At 39.5% G+C, this 22,597-nt stretch overlaps 1 protein-coding gene across 10 annotated transcripts in view; it reads left to right on the top strand.

Annotated features, from left to right (window-relative positions):
* The window catches only part of FIP2 (potassium channel tetramerization domain-containing protein / pentapeptide repeat-containing protein), a 95,857-nt gene that overhangs the window by 25,652 nt on the left and 47,608 nt on the right, over window positions 1-22,597 (top strand). For 6 of the 10 annotated variants that reach the window (XR_016077429.1, XR_016077430.1, XM_088889883.1 and 3 more), the window contains one exon: window positions 6,717-6,790. Coding sequence is in view for 8 of the 10 variants with exons in the window: in XM_088889883.1 (XP_088746009.1) it covers window positions 6,717-6,790 (74 nt within the window). In the remaining 2 variants the exon portion in view is untranslated. Of the gene's footprint in view, window positions 1-6,344; window positions 6,392-6,711; window positions 6,791-20,930; window positions 20,972-22,597 lie in introns of those variants that run through there. The other 4 variants (XM_088889885.1, XM_010245434.3, XM_088889889.1 and 1 more) reach the window with 3 other exon arrangements.

Raw genomic sequence — 22,597 nt, forward strand, 5'->3', positions numbered from 1 at the left:
AACTCAATGATTTGATGTTATAGAAGTGAAATGAAGAAGTTTCAGTGCTTAACACAACAGATGAGTCTAAGTATACAGTGTGTGGGGAGAGAGGCTAATGCTTTGGTTGATTCATTAGCTAAGCAAGGGGTGATTAGGGATTCTTTGTATTGGGCACAATTGTAATTCTGTACTAGCTCTGTTCTAACGGTGAGGCTGCATCTTGCGCCTCCTTGTGGGGTGCTTGTAATGATGCCTATCTTTATGATTTTCAATGAATTTTAGTGATCTTTTACTTGTCAAAAAAAGTACGGATTCCGTCTATTATTTCACGATTGGGGTACAAATATTTTGTATTGTTTATTGATGATTGTACCAAGTACACTTGGATATACTTTCGCAAACACAAGTCAGAAGTGTTTCCAACCTTTCGATTGTTTCATGCTATGGTTCGAGTTCGGTTTCAATCAAGTGTACGGATCTTACTTTCCGACTTAAGGGGAGAATATAGTGGTGGAGAATTTCTAGTTTATTTGAAACATCATGGACATCATGGCATATAAGTTCAATGGAGCTATTTAGATACTCAACAAAATGGTGTGGTGGAACAGAAGAATGACCACGTTCTCAATGCTGTGAGGACTCTTTTGCATGAGTCACATGCGCCTCTCTCATTTTGGGTAGAGACTGCTAGTACAGCTGTGTGTTTAATTAATTGTATTTCTTCATCAGTTCTTGTTAACATGTCTAGTCATCAAAAAATGTTTGGTTTGCCTCTAGGTCATTCTCATCTTCATGTTTTTAGATGTCTTGTTTTGTACATCTTCCCTCTCGTGAATGTTCTAAGCTTTCAGCTCAATCTATTTTGGGTGCCTTTGTAGGATATAGTCCTAACCACAAGGGATTTGTTTATTATGATCCCTTTGCACGTCATATTTGTATTTCTTGGAATGTAGTTTTTCTTGAGCATCTCTTTTTTTTCAGGACTAGCCAAGTTATCTGCACCTTTTGTTTTTGTTTTGTGTGACTTTGATTCACAAGATGCTTTATCTTCAACTACTATGAAGGATCTTCTCATCTTCTCTCGCAAGCGAGTTTGTTGTCCACTACCTGCGCTTACAACCCCCTTTTCTCACAGTCTAGATCCTTCGTCCGTCTCAAACAACCCTATAAGTGACACTCCTATTTCAGATTCCTCTATTGTTTCTTTTGTTCCTTTGTGTTGTTCTACTTGTTTCTCTAGACCGCCTGATTGCTATGGTTTTCCTTCAGACCATTGCTCATTTTCTGCTGTTTTGTCTTCTATAGATATTACTTGCTCTTACTACCAGGCCATTAGCAGTCCTCAGTGTGTTAGATAGTTTTGTATGCCCTTAGCTTCAATCAGAATGATGTACTTTATGAGTTTATTGTAAATGAATAAAGATACATATTTGATTTATGTTCCCTTGGTATGTTTCTGTGTAATACCCTTAAACTGGACACTTAATGAGACTCGTGTTAGTTTAGAATGTTCACAGCCAGTGGGTCGGTCTGGGGAGACCTATCCTGACAAGGCTGACACTGTAGTGCCACCAAGTCAGTTGGGGTGGCTTGTCTCAGCTGCCAGGGTGAGACCCTAGGCACATACAGTGTAGGATTAATTGAATCTTTGAACTGGACCAGATTTCCAGTATTGCCCTGGACCTTGGAGATTGATGGGCAAAACTGGAAAGTTACACCCGACCCCTAGACTCGATTATGATATTGCACTAGGTGTCGGATTGGGCTATCTTTGATGTACCAATCAGTGAGATCCTTAGCGGGGGTCAAAACCTAGGTATGTTGGGACAGTCCGAGAATTCATCTGAGTGGGTGATCATAGTGACAAGATCAGCCCCTTTGTCGGACAAAGGTAATGATCGGGGATGCACTCTCACTGATGGAAACCAAGACTGCCGGCAGCCGATTTCAACCGTTGAGATTTGTTTTGCAAAATATATTTTATATAAGATATAAAAGTATATATATATGGTTTCTAAATTGTTTGCAAGAAGGTTTTAATTCCCGGGATCCATGTGAGTGGAGAGTGCAACACTGTTCCTTGCAGCCGAGGGAGAGGTCCTCTCTTGTCGGGCAGTGTATGATCATTATGGGCTGAGAGGTTAAGTGTAAGACCATTGAGGTTAATACCTGATGGGCTAATCTTGCATCTGCCCACAGTCCCTGGGTGTTACAAGGTGGCTTGGCCCAGGGACCTCTTAGGGTAAGTGTTGGGCCCGTAGAGCCCATTTGATGGGTTTCAGGGGGTGCACTGTCTTTAACAGTGTATTCGGCCAGGCCTTGTAACAAAGGCTAGGCCGAACCCATGTGGCTGATGTGTAGATCAATGCTTGGGTCCCACGCCATACAAGGAAGCCCAACTGGGCAGCAGTTAAGAGGGTTAAGTGAGCACATAAGCTTAATGGGCCTAAAGCCCATTTCGAACTGGGCTGTTTATTTAGTTAATAAAGGGGCGAAATCTGAAGTGGATCAGCTAATAGGATTGGGCTTAGACCCTATCCACTTAGAGAGTCCAAGATCTAAATAAGATTTAGATCTGGAAACCTCCTAATCAGATTAGGAGATGGCTGATCTGATCTCCAGATAAGATAAGGATTATCCCTTATCACTTAAAGGGACTTCTAACCCAAATATGATTTGGATTAGCAACTCCTAATCTGATTAGGAGCTGATCCCTTTAAGATTATAAAAGAAGAAGGGGGCGGCAGCCTAAAGTATATACACACAGATCATCAGGTTTTCTTTAGTGCTGAAATCAAGAAGAGAGAATTCTGCTCCCTGCAAATACTCTCTTGCCGCCTCCCTGTTCTTGCCGCCCTGTTTGCCGGTTCGATCTCCACTTGTGGGAGAAGTCAAGATTGGATCTTGACATCAGTCCTTTGAAAAAGGATTGAAAGGAAGCTGTGCTCACGTACCATCTTGCTGATTCTTGCGAAGGACAGAGTTCTTGGAGAAGAACACTGCTGATTCTGCTCCACCTGCACTGCGCCATCTTCAGTGGGAGTAGTCTTTGGATCCTTCCTTGGGCGTGAACACCTTCGTTGGGAGATATTATTTCTCCGTATCAGGTATAATCCTTCCCACTCCTTTTTGGTTCAGATCTGGTTCAGTTTATGGTTCAGAATTGATCTTTGAAAATATGATTTTCTAAATGGGGAACACGATTCCCAGTTGAAGGGAGAGAAAAATTTTGAAATTCGCCCCTTATTCCGCAATCTTTTGGGCGTTCATAGGATGGATCTCTCATCCCTTCACAGTGAAGAGATGCCATGGCTACAGATGTTAAATCTTTGCATGAGAACGCCACTTGGGACCTCATTCTAGCTCCTTCAGATGGCTCTATTATTGGAAGCAAGTGGATCTATTCCATCAAGTTGAAATATGATGGCTCTCTAGACTGGAGTATGGCATTAATTATGAGGAGACATTTGCTTCAGTGGCCAAGATGACTATAGTTTGTGTTCTTTTAGTCCTCTTTGTAGCACACTCTTGGACCATTTTTCAATTGGATGTGAAAAATGTTTTTCTACATGGGCATTTAAAGGTGACAATATATATGAAACACCCTTTGGGTTATTGTAGTGATCCTTCCCTTGTCTGTTTCTTGAAGAAATCTCTCTGTGGGTTGAAGCAAGCTCCTCGGGCATGGTTTGAAATATTAAGGGATGTTGTGAATGCTACTTATACTCGGAGTGCTTTTGATTACTCTCTCTTTGTTCGGAAAAGGCCCCTTGGATTACAATTTTCTTCTAGAAATGATATAGAGGAAATTCAGGGCCTCAAAACTCTTCTTCACAGTTACTTTTACATGAAGGATTTGGGTCTTCTTACCTATTTCTTAGGACTTGAAGTCCAAAGGAGTCACTGGGGATATTTAATTTGCCAACACAAATATGCCTATGATCTTGTCAAGTTGGCCATACCTTACTGATGATAAATAGGTTGATACTCCCTTAGAGCTGATTGTTAAATTGTCCCAAGTTAGAAGGTTCTTTACTTATTGATGCCTCCATCCATCGACAACTTGTGGGGTCTCATCTATCTCATTATGACTCATCCTAACATTTCAGATGCAGTTTAGGTTGTAAGTCAGTTTGCCTCTACTTCTCGTTAACCTCATTTGACTACTGTACATCGGATTATTCGCTATGTTTGGGGCACCTTTTCAGAGACTATTCTTCTCTTTATCCTATTCTATCCAATTGAGGGCCTATGCTGATCTAGATTGGGTAGGCTTCCCCGACACACACTGTTATACTATTGGGTGGTGTGTCTTCATGGGTGATTCTCTATCTCATGGAAATGCAAGAAATAACAAATTGTGTCCAAGTCATCTACGAAGGCAGAGTATAGGACAATGTCATTTGTATGCAGTGAAGTTGTTTGGCTTCAATATCTATTTAGGGAACTGAGTCACTCCTCTACTCTCATCCCTCTATATGTAAACAACACTAGTGCTATAAAGATTGATTCTAACACTGTAATTCATGAAAGAACGAAGCACATTGAGGTGGATTGCCACTTTATCTAAGACTCATTCCTTGCTAGCTCTATTTCTCTCCCTCATGTTGCCTCTGATATGCAAGTTGCTGGCATCTTCACAAAGGCCATGACGAGATCCAAACATTTATTCCTTGTGAGCAAACTGGTGCTAATGCCTTCGCATCAGTTTGAGGGGGAGTTTGAAGGGTCCCAATGATGTATCATATTGCTTTAGTCCTTGTTGTATTATCCATCTCTTATTTTCTTTTTTAGCCCTGTAAGGGCTTTTCTATAAACACTCATATTTCATATATATCGTAGTTGTCGAGGTGATGCCTAGGTGGGCACCTAGGTGACAAGGCGCCCTTGGAGGCTCGCCTCACCCAATCGCCAAGCTGTTTTGTATATTGTCTTATAAAATATTTTTATATTGTTATTTTTTTGAGATTATAATTATAAAACAGACATTATTAAACAAATATATTTATTTTTTGTGTTTATAAACTAATTTCTTTTTATTATTTTCTTATTTGTTAGGGTTTAATCAACACAAACATTGCTAACTACTTTATTGAACCCTCAAAGACTTCAAAATCTGAACCAATAAGTAAGGGAAGAACTTAAAATTTTGTCTTATCAACACATTTCTTCTTCCACATCTTCTTCTTTCAATTATTTTCTTCTTCTTCTTTCACTTATGCTTTTCTTCTTTTCCTATAACAAAAATAGGGGTTCAGCCTCTATTTTTTTGAATTTTCTTTTCCTTCTTTTTTTCTCATAAATATGTTGATTTTCTAGACTTAAACATTAGGTTTGTAATTTTCTGATGAAAATTATGGGATTAGTTATTAAGGAATGATGGTTATGGAACCTAGGGAACTACCGTAGGATATGTGGCTTTTACTTAAATAATCCATCACCTCGGCGGTTAGGCGCCCCCCTGCTGCATAGCCTCGCCTTGGGGTGGGTTCAATTGATTTAGTTTTCACCTGACTTCTGTGTTCTCTTGTACGAACTTCTTGTGTGACAATTACTTTCCCTCCATCATCCCTGAACACTCCTATTCCTTAAAGCTCAGGATTTCCTAAAGAGCTTCCCTCAAAATTTAACTTTAGTCTTTTAGGCTGAGGAGGCTTCCAGTCCAAGACTACTTTGTCTTTCACAGTGGCTGGATTTGCTACTCCATACCAGTCTCTAAGAACATAATCTACTGCCACCAGTATGAATGCTTCCAAAATTTTTACCCAGTTTGCTGTTTTGATCTTTATGCTTTCAATAAGGTTATCTATGCTCCATGCCTTTACTTTGAAGAGTCTGCCATTTCTTTCGTCCCATAGTGTCCAAATTGTTGTTGCCCTTGCTGTTTCCCATAGCAATCTTCCTCTCTTTTTTCTCCTGCCTGAAAATGGTTGGGCTGAATAGAGTCGTAAAGTCCTGTGGAGGGTCCCACCTGCAGCCAAAGAGTGAAGATATGCATGACCAAACATATTTTGTGCTTATTCATGTATCTTTAATATCTATATTGATTAAATATGCATATACTTTTAATAAAATACAAGTAATGAGACTTGAACCCTGGTCATTTATGCCAAAATTCAATGCCTTAACCATCTAGCCGTCACTAACATTTAGTTTATAGATGAAAATATCTATTATGTATTTTTTGCAACTTGCATTCAAACTGTTTGATCCATGACCCGACAAGCATTCTGGTTTTGTGTCCGGTCTGAATCTTAAAACATTGGTAAAGAGTATTCACACCTAGTCCATTATGTATAGGTGTTCTTTTTATGTGTCTCACATCAATGAACTATGTTGGAACCTCTGGTTTCATATTGCAGGATGTGGAGGCTGAGGGTGCCAATTTTCACAATGCAATTCTGCGCGAGTAAGATGCTTAATAGAGTTTTTATAATTCTTAGATGTCTTAGGTTTAGTTTCTCATTTCAGCGACCATCATAGAAAAGGATATTTCTGGACTTTTGGTTATTGCTATATTATAGAAGAATACTATCTTTATATTTGGATTTTTGATATGAATGCTTCACCATGGTCAGCATTGATTGAAAATCCATGGTTCTTACAGGATTTATGTGTTGTTTCACTGACAAAAATATGTTGCTTTTAATATATAACCTTTACATCTAGCATTGCCGTGTCTTTTAAGTTCATATTGCATGGATTATCTTAATGCTTTGTCTTTCCTAGGGAAGATGTGAATTTACTGCTGCAAATCTTCGTGGTGCTTTATTAGCTGGTGCTGGTCTTCAGAGTGCAAATCTACAAGGTACTCTCTTATTATCTTTTCTTGATATTACTGAATAATGTATTGATTACTCTTGCTGACCATAAAATACTTTTGATAATACTTTCTTCAGTTTATAATATTATATTCATCACTCTTTCTTTTTGAGTTGATTACAAATATTTCTTTCTTTAAGGAAAGATTAAAGGCATGGTGGGTGTTAGAACTGTTAGAAGTAGTTAATAGGGGCAGTATTGTCTTTTTCATGTTATTCTTTCTCTCTTATATCTGCTGTAACTTTCCTAAGGGTATTGTAGTCATTTTAGCCTTAGTAGAATGCTAATACAACTTAGGTCGACAGTAAGGAAAACTGAACAGATTTCTCCTTTCTAGTCTTCCCTCTTTTCTTCTCTTTCCCTTCCCTTTCTCTTCCTATCTTCTTCTCTTTCTTTCTTCTATCCTTTTCTTCATCTTTTCTTACTTTATTAAAGTTGGATCATGATATCAGAGCCTTGAGGTCGACTATACTGTTCGCGACACTGTTCACGTCTCAACTTTTTGTGCCCTAGGAATAAAGAATATTCTCTATTCTTCGTTGGAAAGGAAAAGGACTTAAGAGGACTGGTCGCCCACTTGGGAAAGAGGCTTTAATGCCTCAAGTTGCAGTGTCATTTGAGTTGGTGGTGTTTTTCTAAAAGCCCTCTATTTGACAGTTTGAAGAGGGCAGCTTTGTGATGTTTCGAGTTATGAGGTAGGTGCTCCTCAATGTGTGGTGATTTTGTAGTGATTTGTGTTGTGGTGACACCTTGTAGTAAGTACGCAATCTTTTCCAAGTGTTTCTAAAGTAGAGGGATGATGATTCTCGTTGTTTCTCCTAAAGAAAAAAGTGTGTTGCTGTAGTTGCATACCAGTTGTTTGACAGTTGCGTAGGTGACAAATCAGTGATCTCCTCTCACCCATGGCTTCATCAAATGGTACAATGAATGGGTACAAGAGAATTCCCAAATTATGACATCACTTTGGAATAGTATGGAGAAACACATTAGTGTAAACCTTATGTTTCTAGACACGGCCAAGGAGATTTGGGACCATGCCAAACAATTGTACTCTGGACAAGACAATGTCACAAGAATTTACCAGTTGTACCAAGACTATTTTTCTCTTCAACAAAGGGATAAAAGTGTTGAAGAATACTATGCTTTTCTAAAAAGTTAACTCCTATCCATTGATTTGAAGACTCAACAAGAACAACGGGAATCTAGACGTAGCAAGATTTTTATCTGGGTTGAGGTCTGAATTTGAACCAGTGCGGGCCCAAATCTTAGGGAGTAGTGATCTTCCCTCCTTGTCTGAGGTTTTCTCTCACACAAGGAGAGCCTCAAATCCACATAGTGATCATCCCCCACCTTCAGAGAGATCAGCCATGGTGGTTTCCAGAGGAGGTTTTACTAGTAGACATATGTGTGGTAGAAGTGGAGGAAATGTGAGGGGTTTTGGCCATAGGCCCAGAGGTGCACGAGGTGGTAGAGAGTTTGGTGGTGCAAGGGGTGGTGGTGGTCGTAGTGGTAGTGGCCGTAGTTCAGCCCGTGAGTGCTCACATTGTGGACGAGAAGGTCGCATAGTCGACTTTTGTTATGATCTTCATGGCCCTCTAACTTTCTGGGCTAACCAAGCAATGGTGGAAGGTGATTTTGGGAGTCTTAGTGTGATCGGAGATGCTCCTACTTCCAATGTTGGTAAGGATAAGGACACAATCTCTATCTCACGTGAGGAGTATGAAAAGCTTCGCCAGTCTACCTCTTCTAGTTCTGCCACTGCTACACTTGTGAAGTCAGATACTGCTTGTCTTGCTTCTAGTTATTCACCTTCACCTTGGGTAATTGATTCTAGAGCTTCAGACCACATGACTGGCTTCTCAAATATGTTTTTATCCTTGTGACCACTTTCTACCTCTCAAACCGTTAACATAGCTGATGGTTCTTCTTTTGCTATTACTAGTACCGGTAATGTGTCTCTTGGTTTTGACCTTAGTTTATGCTTGTTTTTTTATGTTCCTAAGTTTCCCTTTAGTCTCTTGTCTGTTATTAAGCTTACTCAAACCCGTCATTGTTCAACAACATTTTATCCTTCATATTGTGTCTTTCAAGATCTCAAGATGGGGAAGATGTTTGGTGGTGGTCGTGAAGTTGGAGGACTGTATTACTTGGATGACCATGCTCTTTAGAAGGCTCTTCATTCCTCTCTTACACCACATCAGTGGCATTATCGTCCTTCTCTGCGTGTTTTGAAAAAGCTAGTCCCAACTTTGGTGTTTGTAACTCAGCTAGATTGTGAGTCATGTCAGTTGAGTAAACATCATAGAGTGTCGTTTGTTCCTAGGGATGATAAGAGAGTCCTAAATCCTTTTGCTTCAGTCCACTCAGACATTTGGGCTAGTCGTGTGTCATCTTATAATAGATTCAGATATTTTGTAACGTTTATTGATGACTATTCAAGAATGACATGGATTTACTTAATGAAGGATCGTCAAAACTGTTCTCTATTTTTCTATCTTTTCATACCAAGATAAGGAATCCATTTGGTGTATGCATTGAAGTGTTTCATTCAGATATTGCCAAGGAATACTTTCATAATAATTTTCAGTCTTATTTTGACTCTCATGGTATATTATACATCAACCCTCATGTTTACACACTCCTCAGCAAAATGGTGTGGCTGAGAGAAAAAATTGCCTTGTGATTGAAACTGCTCGGCCCTTCTTGATTCAAATGTTAGTTCCTAAAATCTATTGGAGTGATGCAGTTCTCACCTCTTGTTTTCTTATAAACCATATGCCTTTTCCGGTCCTAGATGGCAAGTCACCTTTCTCTATCTTGTTTCCTTCCACCTTGCCTTTCTCTCTTCCTCCTTGTGTGTTTGGTGTGTGTTTTGGTCACAAATTGGGTTTAGGCCATGGTAAACTTGACTCCAGAGCTATTAGATGCGTTTTTCTTGGTTACTCTCATACTCAAAAAGGTTACAATGCTATGATCCTATTTTACGGAAAGCTTTTGTTGCTCCGGATGTCACCTTCTTTGAGAGTTTACCCTATTTCTTTGGATGTGAACCTTCTCCTATTCCTCTTCCCTTTGAATTTGGTGATGTCTTTATTCCCTTGCCTACTATGGAGGAGCCTATTCGACTATCTATTCATAGAGTGTACTCTAGATGTGATAGACAACCAGAATTGTCGCCAATAGTTGATCTGGCTCTAGCTTCTGACATGCCACTAGAGTCTTTGCCATTGATAGATTCACCATCCTCAGATCTTGATCTTCCTATTACCCTTCGTAAAGGTAAGCGTAGTTGCACAGATCACCCCCTTTCTCATTATGTCTCCTTTGCTCACTTGTCTCTTTCACATAAACGTTTCATTTCCCTTCTATCCTTTGTGTTAGAGTCAATTAGAGAAGGGCATTTTGGTCTTTTTCCTTTATGTATTGTGTTGGCTGTATGTCTCCTCATATGCAGGGGCATTTCAGTCTTTTGTATTTTATATTTCAAATTCTAAGTATATGGTCGACTAGGTTAGACGAATAGTCTAACTAGTTCGACACTTTCTCTTCTTTCTTCTTCTTATTCTTCTTTCTCTCTCTTCTCTTCTCTTCTCTGTTCGGTTGAAAACTTACATGGTATCAGAGTGCCATTATTAGAAGTCGACTGCAACTTCCTTTCTTCTTCTTCTTTATTTCCTATTTTTTTTCTTGGCGTGAGAAATCTGGGTTAGAGAAGAAACCCAAGTCTTTGCGACAACATCTAGAGGTTCATGACAGTAGGGTTTCTGCAGCAATACCTAAGGTTTCACAACAGTAGGGGTTCTGCTGCAATTTTTTATGGTGTGAGAAATCTAGGTTTGAGGACTGTGAAGTAACCCAGTTTTCTGGTTCTAGTGACAGTAGGCAATTACAGCAGTTCAAGTGAATAAGAAATCCATGTTTTTTGTCTGTGTGTGGACCGCTGTCACTATACGTGACAACTGTGGTGGTCGAGTAGGTATAGTGGTTGTGGTCTGACCCTCGAATAAGCAGTTTCAAGAGGGATTCTGGGTGTTTTTAAATCAGCCTGTGTGCAAATCAGTGGTGTTCAAAGTGGCCGAATGCATGCTAGGGCAAGCTAGTGGTGACTTTAAGTGTGATGGGCAGAACCAGCTTCGTAGAGTGATATGGCGTTGGTGGGTGATTCGTGCTGACCAGAAATCGAGTGTGATGATATCCTCTGATTTTTTAAGTGTCCAAATGACATCCATCAAACTCAACGATGAAAACTATGTTCCATGGGCCAAGTCGGTGGAAGTGTTTCTGAAGGTCAAGAAGAAAGTGAAACATGTACAAGAGGAAAAACCGAGTGCTGAATCCCCGGGTTTTAGTGATTGGGAGCAAGAGGATGCTTAGATCATGATATGGCTATGGAATAGTATGGAGCCTAAAATAAGTGTTAACTTCATGTTTTTAGATACAATGAGGGATATATGGGAACATGCCAAGAAACTCTATTCGGGACAAGACAACACTACAAGGGTTTATCAACTTTATCAAGAATACTTCAGTTTGCAGTAGGGAAATCAGACTCTTGAAGAATATTATGTTAGCATGAAAAATCTTTGGAATGAACTTAATGTCTATCATCCCTTAACCTCGAACGTTAAAATTCAGCAGCAACAAAGGGAACAACTTGATGTTACGCGGTTCTTGGTGGGACCGAAAGCAGAGTATGAATCGGTCAAGGCACGAATATTGAGAGGATCTACTCTCCCGACTCTCGAAGAAGTGTTTGTTCGTCTCTGTAGGATATCTCTTAGCCCCTTTAGCCCCTCAGAGAGTAACATTACTTCCGAAAGATCAACACTGGTTAGTACTCGAGGTGGTTCTTATGGGCAAAGAGGAGGTGGCTATACAATTAAGGGGGGCCATGGTAATCCTATGGGTGGTCGTACTTGTGGAGGAGGTCGTGATTCAGGGGGAGGCCATGGTAGAGGAAGGGGGAACACAACAAGGAAATGCACACACTGTGGAAGAGAAGGACAATTAATTTTTGTTATGATTTACATGGCACACCATCCACATGGGCTAATCATGTAGCTGTTGGTGGTAGTGAAGTTAGTTATACTCAACCAGTTGATCCAGTATATTCTACAGTCACAACTACTTCTGGGAGGGAGATGATGAGTATTCCCAGAGAGGAGTATGAGAGATTTCTTCAAACCACTGCACACCAGAACACTGCCACCTTTGCTCATTCAGGTATAGCTTGCCTAGCATCCAAACCTTCACCTTGGATAATTGACTCTGGAGCCTCTGATCACATGACTGGGACTCCAGATGTGCTTTCCTCCCTTTCTCCAACCTCTATATCAAATAATGTTACCCTTGCTAATGGATCCACTTCCCTCATCTATGGTGTTGGTAATGTTACCACTGCATCTCTATCTTTGTCTTCTGTCTTGTATGTTCCCAAGTTTCCTTTTAATCTTATGTCTGTTAGTAAACTAACCAAATCTCTCAATTGTTCTATCACATTTTACCCTTTCTCTTGTGTTTTTTAGGATCTAACGACGAGGAAGAAGATTGGTGGAGGGCATGAAACTGGCGGATTGTATTATCTTGACGGTGGAGGATCTACAGTTGCGCTTCAAACTTCCTTGAATCCTCTTCAGTGGCATTGTAGACTCAGCCATCCATCTCTTAAAGCCCTCAAGCTTCTTGTTCCATCATTGAGTAGTCTGTCATCTTTGCAGTGTGAGTTGTGTCAGTATGGGAAACACCACCAGTTTTCCTTTAGTCCTAGAGTTGATAGTGGTATGTTGAGTCCTTTTGAGTTAGTTCTTTCGGATGTTTGGGGTTCAATTAGAATTGAGTCATACAATGGTTATAGATATTTTATAATTTTTGTGATGACTGTTTCAGAATGACATGGCTTTATTTAATGAAAGAAAGAAGTGAGTTATTTTCCATTTTCCAAAAATTTCTTGCTGAAGTGCGTATACAATTTGGTGTTTCACTTAAAATTCTTCATTCTGACAATAGTAGAGAGTATTTTCTCTCTTCCTTTCAGCAATACCTGGAACAACGTGGTATAATTCATTAAACCTCTTGTGCTCACACTCCTCAGCAAAATGGGGTAGCTGAGAGAAAGAATAAACATCTACTTGAAACATCTCGGTCTCTTCTTCATCATATGAATGTTCCTAAACGATTTTGGAGTGATGCAATCCTTACTGCTTGTTTTCTCATTAATCGCATGCCCACGTTCATTCTTGGTGGTCGTTCTCTGTTCTCTATCTTGTTTCCTACTTTGTCTCCATTTCCCTTGACACCTAGGATCTTTGGGTGTGTGTGCTTTGTTCAGAATCTCGGTCCTGGTTTAGACAAGTTAGATGCTTGCTCCATTAAATGTATCTTCCTTTGCTACTCTAGGACCCAGAAAGGGTATAAATGCCACCATCCTATTACCTAGAAATCCATTGTTTGACTTGATGTTACATTTTTTGAATCAGTGCCATACTTCTTTGGTTTTGATACATATCCTTTGCCTACGGAGGTTCCTCTTCCTCTTCCGGTTGACGATTCCATTCTGGTGGTTCCTCTTGTGCCTGGGTCTCCCCCGGTCCCATTATAGGAGCGTCCTGAACGACCACCAATACGTCAAGTGCATACTCATCGACAGAGGCCAGCACCTCCACCACCTTCTACTCCGGCGGCAGATCCAGCTTCTTCCACAACTGACTTGGCTTATGATCTTGACCTTCCTATTGCATTGTGGAAAGGTAAACGTAGTTGCACACTTCATCCCATATCCAATTATGTTTCTGTATCTCAAATTTTTGCTTCCCATCGCCATTTATTACTTTGTTGTTCTCTGTATCCATTCCTAAGGATATTTAGGAGGTTCTTACATCGTCAAGGTGGTGAAAAGCTATGGAAGAGGAATTGTCTGCTCTTCATCACAATCAGACATGGGAACTCACCACTCTTCCTCCAGGTAAGCATGTTGTTGGTTGTAAATGGGTGTATGCTGTTAAGTATCTATCGGATGGAAGAGTTGAACGCCTGAAAGCCCGTTTAGTTGCAAAAGGGTATTCTCAACTTTATGGTGTAGACTATGTTGAAACCTTTTCTCCAGTTGCAAAGATTGGCTCCGTACGTGTGTTAATTTCCTTAGCTGTCATGCATGATTGGCCTCTATTTTAGTTTGATATTAAAAATGCCTTTCTTAATGAAGATCTTCTAGAGGAGGTGTACATGGAGCAACCACCAGGGTTTGTTGCTCAGGGGGAGGATGGTAAGGTGTGCAAGCTCAAGAAGGCAATTTATGGGCTTAAACAGTCTCCCTGTGCTTGGTTTGGAAAATTTAGTGAGATGGTGAAGGAGTTTGGAAGGAGACAATGCCAAGTTGATCATTCATTATTTAGCTATGATACTCTATGGATGGGAAGATCTTGCTGGTAGTTTATGTTGGATGACATAGTAATAACTGGCAGTGATAAAGTTGGGATTGACAGATTGAAGACCTTCCTACAAGATCAATTTCAGACAAAAGATCTTGGGAAGTTGAAGTATTTCCTGTGTATAGAAGTTGCTAGATCAAAGCAGGGCATAAACCTCTGTCAGCGGAAATATGTACTTGATCTGTTGGAAGAAATAGGGTTACTAGGTGCTAAACCAGTTGAAACCACCATGGAGCTGAATGTGAAGTTGGGAAGTGACACAAGTGAATTGTTTGATAATCCTGGAAGGTATAGAAGGCTAGTGGGAAAACTGGATTTTCTAATTATCACTAGGCCTGATATCTCATATGCTTTCAGTATGGTAAGTCAGTTTATGCAGAGTCCTCAGGTACCTCACTGGGATGCAGTTCTTAGGATTGTGCGGAATTTGAAAGGGGCTCCAGGTCGTGGGTTACTATACAAGCCAAGGGTAATCTTGAAATAGTTGGATACACTGACGCAGATTGGGCTGGATCTGTATTAGACAAAAGATCCGCCACAGGTTATTGCACCTTTCTAGAAGGAAATCTTGTGACTTAGAAGAGCAAGAAGCAGACGGTGGTAGCAAGAAGTAGTTCAGAAGCAGAATACAGGGCCATGGCACACATTGCATGTGAACTAGTGTGGTTGAAGAATCTATTGCAGGAAATCGGGTTCTTAGTAAGCAAACCCATGAAGCTATATTGTGACAATCAGGCTGCAATTCACATCTCATCTAACCCAGTTTTCCATGAGAGAACTAAACACATAGAGGTAGATTGTCACTTTATAAGGGAAAATGTCATCAATGGTGTGATAAAGATAGAGCATGCGAGAGCAGGTGATCAATGGGCAGATCTATTCACAAAAGGGTTGAGTTCAGGTAGAGTGAGCTACATATGTAACAAGCTGGGATTTAATGATGTATCTTCTCCAGCTTGAAGGGGAGTGTTAGAGTTAATTAGAGAAGGGTATTTTGGTCTTTTCCCTTTATGTATTGTGTTGGCTGTATGTCTCCTCATATGCAAGGGCATTTCAGTCTTTTTGTATTTTATATTTCAAATGCTAAGTATATGTCGACTGTGTTAGACAAATAGTCTAACTAGTTCAACACTTTCTCTTCTTTCTTCTTCTTCTTTCTTCTTCTTCTTTCTTCTTTCTCTCACTTCTCTTCTCTGTTCGGCTGAAAACTTACACTCTATTTCTCTACCGTGCTCTCTATAGGAAGCCCTCTCATCTCCTAACTGGAAAAAGGTGTTGGATAAGGAATTTCATGCTCTTCAATCCAATAATACTTGGGATCCCACTTCCTTACCACCTGGGAAGCAGGTCGTTGGTTGTCAATGGGTATATACAGTTAAGCACTGTCAAGATGGTAGTATTGAGCGGTTCAAAGCTCGACTTGTTGCCAAGGGGTATACTCAGACCTATGGTGTGGACTATTCAGAAACCTTCTCTCCTGTGTCTAAAATAGGTTCTGTACAAGTGCTCATTTCTTTAGATACCCACTTTGGTTGGCTTCTATTTCAGCTTGATGCCAAGAATGCGTTTCTCCATGGTGATCTTCAAGAGGAGGTTTATATGGAGCAACCTCTTGGGTATGTTGCTCAGGGGGAGTCTGGAAAGGTGTGTCGATTGAAGAAGGCTATCTATGGGCTAAAACAATCACCACAGGTATGGTTCAGTCATTTTAGTAGTGTGGTGTAAGATTTTGGCTTGAAACAATGCAGTGTTGATCACTCTGTGTATAGTAGAGACTTGTCGTCTGGCAAGATCATTCTAGCATTGTATGTTGATGATATTGTTCTCACTGGCAATGATACACATGGAATTGATGAGTTGAAACAGTTCCTACAACAACACTTTCAAACTAAAGATCTAGGAAACTTGAAGTACTTTCTTGGAATTGAGGTAGCTCAATTGAAGTGGGGAATCTCTTTGTCCCAAAGATAGTATGTTTTAGATATGTTGGATGAAACTGGGTTGTTAGGATCCAAGCCAGTTGTAACTCCCATGGATCCCAATGTGAAGATGACTGATAGTCAAGGGGAGCCATTAGAAGACCCTACAAGGTATCGGAGACTAGTAGGCAAGTTGATCTATCTTACCATCACTTGGCTTGACATCTCCTTTAGTGTTGGAGTCCTTAGTCAATTCATACAGAATCCAACAACCACTCATTGGGATGGTGTTATGAGGGTGCTGAAGTATCTAAAGGGTGCTCCTGGTCAAGGGCTTTTGTATAAGAAAGGGGGAGATATGTCTCTGGTAGGGTATTCAGATGCAGATTGGGCAGGGTCTCCGATGGACAGGAAGTCTACTACGAGTTATTGTACTTTTCTTGTGTGAAAATCTCATTACTTGGAAGAGCAAGAAGTAGAACGTAGTTGCTAGGAGTAGCACTGAAGCTGAATGCAGGGCAATGGCTCATGCTACCTACCAGGGGCTCAGAAAAAGAATTTACCTTGAACTTATCATGCATTTGAGGGGTGACCTATCAAGACAGCTTTCACCAAGGGTGATTTGTTTGCAAATGGTGATTCCTTTGTTTCCTTAGATGAGGAAAAGATATGTCAGTTGATATCCTTTGCTATTTCTTTTGGTTTTTTGGCTATTAGTTTGTTTGGTCGGTTCTCTAAGAAGTGTTCCTCTCCTCATGTTTGGATAATTGACTTTGGTGCCTCAAACTATATAATAGGGGCATATCCTAATAACCCTAATAATTTCTCTGCTCCTTAGCACAAACATATTATTATTGCTAATGGTGATAAATTAGACATCATTGGCTACAATTGTTTGTCTCTTTCCTTATCCTTCACTACCTCCTTTTCTCTTCTTAAGATTCTCTTTCTCCCTAACTTAACCACAAACCTTATATCAATTGGTCAGTTGGTTGATGATGGCAACATTGTTATTTTTTTTTCTTGTGATGGCGGTTTGATTTAGGACTAACGAACGGAGGTGAAGGGAAAAAGTTATAGACTTGCCCGTTTTTTTGTACTAGAGTTCGAGAAGTCTCTAGCATCGTTTTCATCTTGTTATATCTTTCTATTGACTCTACTTCTTTATTAAGTCATTGTAATGATGTATGAGATTTATGCATAAGTGTCTAGGCCATCCAAAAAGTATAATTGTTATTTAGTATTGGTGTAGGGAAGGAGGTGTGAAGGCAGTCTAAGCTTTGGAGACAATAAGTAGGATGCAAAGGTTAGACAAAATCTGGGATACTTCGAAAAAGGGTCCTTTTCTGTGTAAGGACTCTGTCTATTTATAAGCAAAAGTGAGACCACTTTTGGGCATATGCATGAATCAGGAATTCTAGAATATTCTTTGCACGGTTATGGGTTTGAATGCTAGGGTTAGTGAGATGGGGACCAGTGTTTTAAAAGGCATGGGAGGTGTACGCTTGGAGGCACGCTTCCATGCGAGGTGCCCCCAAAACGCCTTGAGGCGTATGCTAGAGGTGCTGACACCTTTGAGGCGTATGCCTCATACGTTTTTTTTCATGAGGCGTGCTAGAGGGATACGCCTCATGCGCTTCATGCAAACCTCATGTAAAAAGATAGAAAAAAAAAGAAGAATGAAAGAAAAAAGAGAAAAAAAGGAAAGGAAAGGGAAGGGGAAGAAAAAGAAAGAAAGTGAAGAAAAAAAAAGAGAAAAAGAAAGCAAAGATAAGATAAGGGGAAAGATTTTTATTAAAAATAAAGAAAAATGAGATTTTTCTTCCTCTTTGTCCTCCTCATCCCCGCTCCTCTTAAGGAGGCCTACACCTCCTTGTGTTCGGGAGGCTTACACCTCTTATGTTCTGAACTACACCTCATGCCTCTAGGTAGTGGAACGCCTCACGTCACACCTCCACATTTTAAAACATTGATGGTGACACATGTCGGGCTGCGATGCATGGAATTTGCTCTGATTCCTATGCTCGCATGTGCTCACTTCGTGTCACTTTATGGGGGAAATGTACTCTGATTATATTTAGTTACTTATCAGTTGCTGTTTCCCTAAGTTTCGCTTTTAACATTAGGTCTTTGCGGATGTTGTTATGTTCGCGGCGGTCGTACTGGGTGAGCCTTGGTGTTTCAGGGTCTGCGGAGCTTGTGGTTCTTGCTGCAATTGCCGGTCCACAGCATTACTTTGCTATTATATAAGTCTATCCCTTTACAATTGGTTTAATAAAGAATAAGGTTTCTTCTTTTTTGTATATTGATACTTCTTGCAGATCTTGTTATGGAAGTATCATACTTTACCATTTCCCAGTTTGTCTAAGCATGCCACTTCTCCTGTGGTCATACAAAATGATGTATGGACACCACTGTCATTTATGCATAAGTGTCTAGGTCATCTGAAAGTAAATTGTTATTTAGTACTGGTTTAATAAAGGATAAGATTTCTTCTTTTTTGTGTATTGATACTTCTTGCAGTTCTTGTGATGGAAGTATCATACTTTACCATTTCTTAGTTGGTCTAAGCATGCTACCTCTCCTCCTGAGATCATACCCAATGATGTATCAATGCCACTGTCATTTCTACATTGGGTTTTGTAGCAATATTGGGCTGAATGGGCCTTAATTTATTTCTTGTTTATTCCTTTTTTATTTTATATTAATGAGCCTTCTCTTTATGGGCCTCTTATCATCCTTTTTTATCTGGTTTAAGTTGCCGCCCCCTATGGGCACTCTTGTAATTCTACCATGATTTCTCATTTCCTTCTCTACTTATTCTGATTTCTCTTTCTATATTTCTCTTTTCCTTGATCATTTCTGTTTATTCTACTGCTGTTTTGTTCTTGGTATGAGAATGGTACTACCTTTTTTCTCCTTTCCCTATATTCCCATACTCAATGTGTATGGAGAACTGAGTTGGTAATTGATTGAAGATACATGCAACCTAGTTAGTAGAGGATTTCTTGAGAAAATAGGCATTCAGATTGGTGCCCAAGATTATTGTTGGACATTTTACCCAAAGCCCTAGCCAAATGGAGAAAACAAGTTGAAGGTCTTGTAGTTGGTTCCAACCTAGCATTTAGGGTTTAAGGGAAGTTTTTTGTTTTTTACGATTGATCCAAGCTTTATTGATTTTTGGAGTATCTACAAGGAACAACTGTAGTTATCTTTTTTCTCCCATTTTGTAGGGTTTTGTGAATGCTTGTTTTTGGTCTTGTTCAGGTTAGTTATGGGTGCTCTCTCTTCTGGTTATCCCTATTTTCTAGAAACTTTTTCTTCAAGATTTGGATTAATGGAAAACTTTGAAGTAGAGATTTAGCAAAGCTCAGAGTCGGGACAGGGTTTAGGAGCATCTATAGGTTTTCTTTTAGTAGTGATAATTGTAAAACTTGATGGAACCAAATATTTAGCTTGATTGCCGTTAGCAAGAATACATGTATGTAGTAGCGGAAAGTGGGGTTATATTCCTGGTAGTAAGAAGTAGCATAGGAGGATGATCCCTCCTATGAGAAGTGGATGTAGGAGAGTTTTGCTATCATAGATTGGCTAGTGAATTCCAAATATTTATCTTGACTGCCATTAGCAAGAATACATGTATGTAGTAGTGGGAAGTGGGTTTTATATTCCTGGTAGTAAGAAGTAGCCTGGGAGGATGATCCCTCCTATGAGAAGTGGATGTAGGAGAGTTTCGCTATCATAGATTGGCTAGTGAATTCCATGCAACCCCACATCAGTCAACATTACTTATGGATGGACTCTACAAAGGAGATTTAGGTTAGTGTTGCAGTGACAAACTCCTAGAAAGTAAATGTGGCTAGGGTGTATCAGTTGAAGAATGTTGTAAACAATCTACAATAGATGAAAAACCTTTAGCAATTTACTACTCTTTGCTGAAATCTCTTCGGCTATAGATTGATTTGATGGAGATAGTAGTTTGGGAAAGTACAACAAATATTGAAGCATATAGGAGACTGGTGGAGACAAACAAGGTGTTTTAGTTCTTGATAAGGCTGAATCTAGAGTATGACACTACTAGGCAAAATATCTTGGCAAAGGATGATGTAACTTTGTCATAGGCATATGCTATGTTTGGTAGTGAGGAAAGTAGAAGGTAGGTACAAGTTTGGGGATTACCTCTTGTTAACCTTTTTGCTAATGTAGGACACTTGTTGGAAGTTACACCCACACCTTTTGCCAACTTGTTTTAGAAATCCAACAACAATAAGAAAGATGGGAATGGGAAGAGTTGGAATGTTAATGCAGTCATGGTTCTAGATAGTGACAAGGGTTCTAGTGATGAGAAGACTACTATTGAGCAATTGGCAGCAGTAAAGGCTGAATTTGAGAAGTATGGAAGGTTGATTAATCATCTCGAGGACATAGTTGCAACTTCTATCCCTTTAGGCAATTTGACTTCCTCTACTTTTGCAGATTTAGTTATTCGAGATACTGGCAACCTTGCAAATATCTTGGATTGTTGATTCTAGAGATTCTGATCATATGACTAGTGTATCAATCCTTTTTACTACTTACAATTTCCTTTTTGGCCATGATAATCCTTGATGATGGCTCTCTTGCCCCTATCTCTGGAAAGAGAGGCATCAAGACCTTAGATTTCCTTACTCCCACATTTTTCCTTCATGCCCCTAAGCTCAACACTAACCTTTTGTCTATTAGTAGCATAGTTAAATCTTTAAATTTTTGTATAATCTTTTTTCCTTATTGTATCTTTCAGGACCTGCAGTCCCGAAAGGTGATTAGGAGTGGCCATGAGGCAAATGGGATATAGCTATTGGATGTTCTTAAGTGAAGCCAAGAATAACCTCTAAAAGTTGCTTTTTAGTATACCTCTTTAAAAGTCCATCAGTCCTAGTATGTTATATCACTTTCATTTGTAGGTCATTTGTCTTTTTCATCTTTGAGTTATTTCTTTGTAGTGTTGTTTAAATGAACATGTATGTCAATCTTTATTGTGAGTCATGTGAGTTCTCAAAACATTGTAGAACAAGTCTAGTATGTACAAAAAGATCTACTTTTCCTTTCTATATTGTAAACTTTGATGTATGGTGGCCTTATCATTTACGTTTGTGGGTGGATTATTGATACTTTATTTTATTCATTGATGATTTTTTCTGGCACACTTGGATATATTTGATGTGTTAATGTGATGAAGTCTCAAAGATTGTGAAACAATTTCTTGAATTTGTTCTTACCTAATTTGACACTTTATCAAAATATTCTGCTCCAACAATGTTAGGGAATATATTGAAAGAGCCTTGCTTCCTACCTTGATTATTTTGGGTTATTCATTAGAGTTCCTATGTTCACATTTCACAACAAAACAAAGTTGATGAGTGGAAAAACTGTCATATTGTTGAACTAGTAGTAGTATACCTTTTGCTTTACAAGTTCCTATAAAATTTTGGGGGGATGTTGTTGTTACAACAATATATCTCATCAATCATATGTCATTTAGAGTTTTGGGTTTTGAGTCTCCCTTTAAACTTCTTTTTCCCAACATAGATATTTTTTTTCACTCCCCTTCATGTCTTTGATTGTATATGGTTGTTTTGAAATGGTAAAAAACTGATCTCATTCCATTGCCAACCGGCATATTTATACAATAAGCTGCTGCAATAAATAGAAAACATCTTCCTAAATCAATCCCTATAATTAAGGGACTAACTATTTTAATCCCCATATTTAAGGGATTATACTCTTCCACAATCCTAGGAATACATATTCACACATTCCTATTTTTACACAACTACCAAATATAGATGCTAACTACCAAATATGCATCTATACCAGTAACCCCACGTTTTCCAACACTCCCCCTCAAGCTGGTGAATAGAGGTCCTCCATTCCCAGCTTGGCTACAATTCTACGAAAGTCTGTATTGAGCCCTTTAGTAAGTACATCGGCCAATTGTCCTTCTGTAGATACATAGGGAGTGCAAATCAACTTGCTGTCCAGTTTCTCTTTTATAAAGTGTCGATCAATTTCAATGTGCTTTGTCCTGCCATGTTGAACAGGATTGTGAGCGATATTGATGGCTGACTTGTTGTCATAATATAGTTTCATAGGCTCTTCTCGTGGAATCTTCAAGTCTTCTAAAATTATCTTCAACCAGAGTAATTCACACACTCCTTGTGCCATAGCCTTGAACTCTGCCTCTGCACTTGACCGAGCCACTACATTTTGCTTCTTACTCCTCCAAGTGACTAAGTTTCCTCCCAAGAAGGTATAGTAACCAGAAGTGGACCGTCTATCTACCGGAGATCCTGCATAATCGGCATCTGTATATGCTTCAAGAGCTAGTCCCCCATTCCTTCTGAATAAAATTCCTTTCCCTGGATTGGCTTTCAAATAGTGTAGAATTCGATTAGCAGCCTACAGATG

The sequence above is a fragment of the Nelumbo nucifera genome, chromosome 6, assembly GCF_055504915.1.
Source record: "Nelumbo nucifera cultivar China Antique chromosome 6, China Antique-T2T, whole genome shotgun sequence".
NCBI classification, from domain to species: domain Eukaryota; kingdom Viridiplantae; phylum Streptophyta; class Magnoliopsida; order Proteales; family Nelumbonaceae; genus Nelumbo; species Nelumbo nucifera.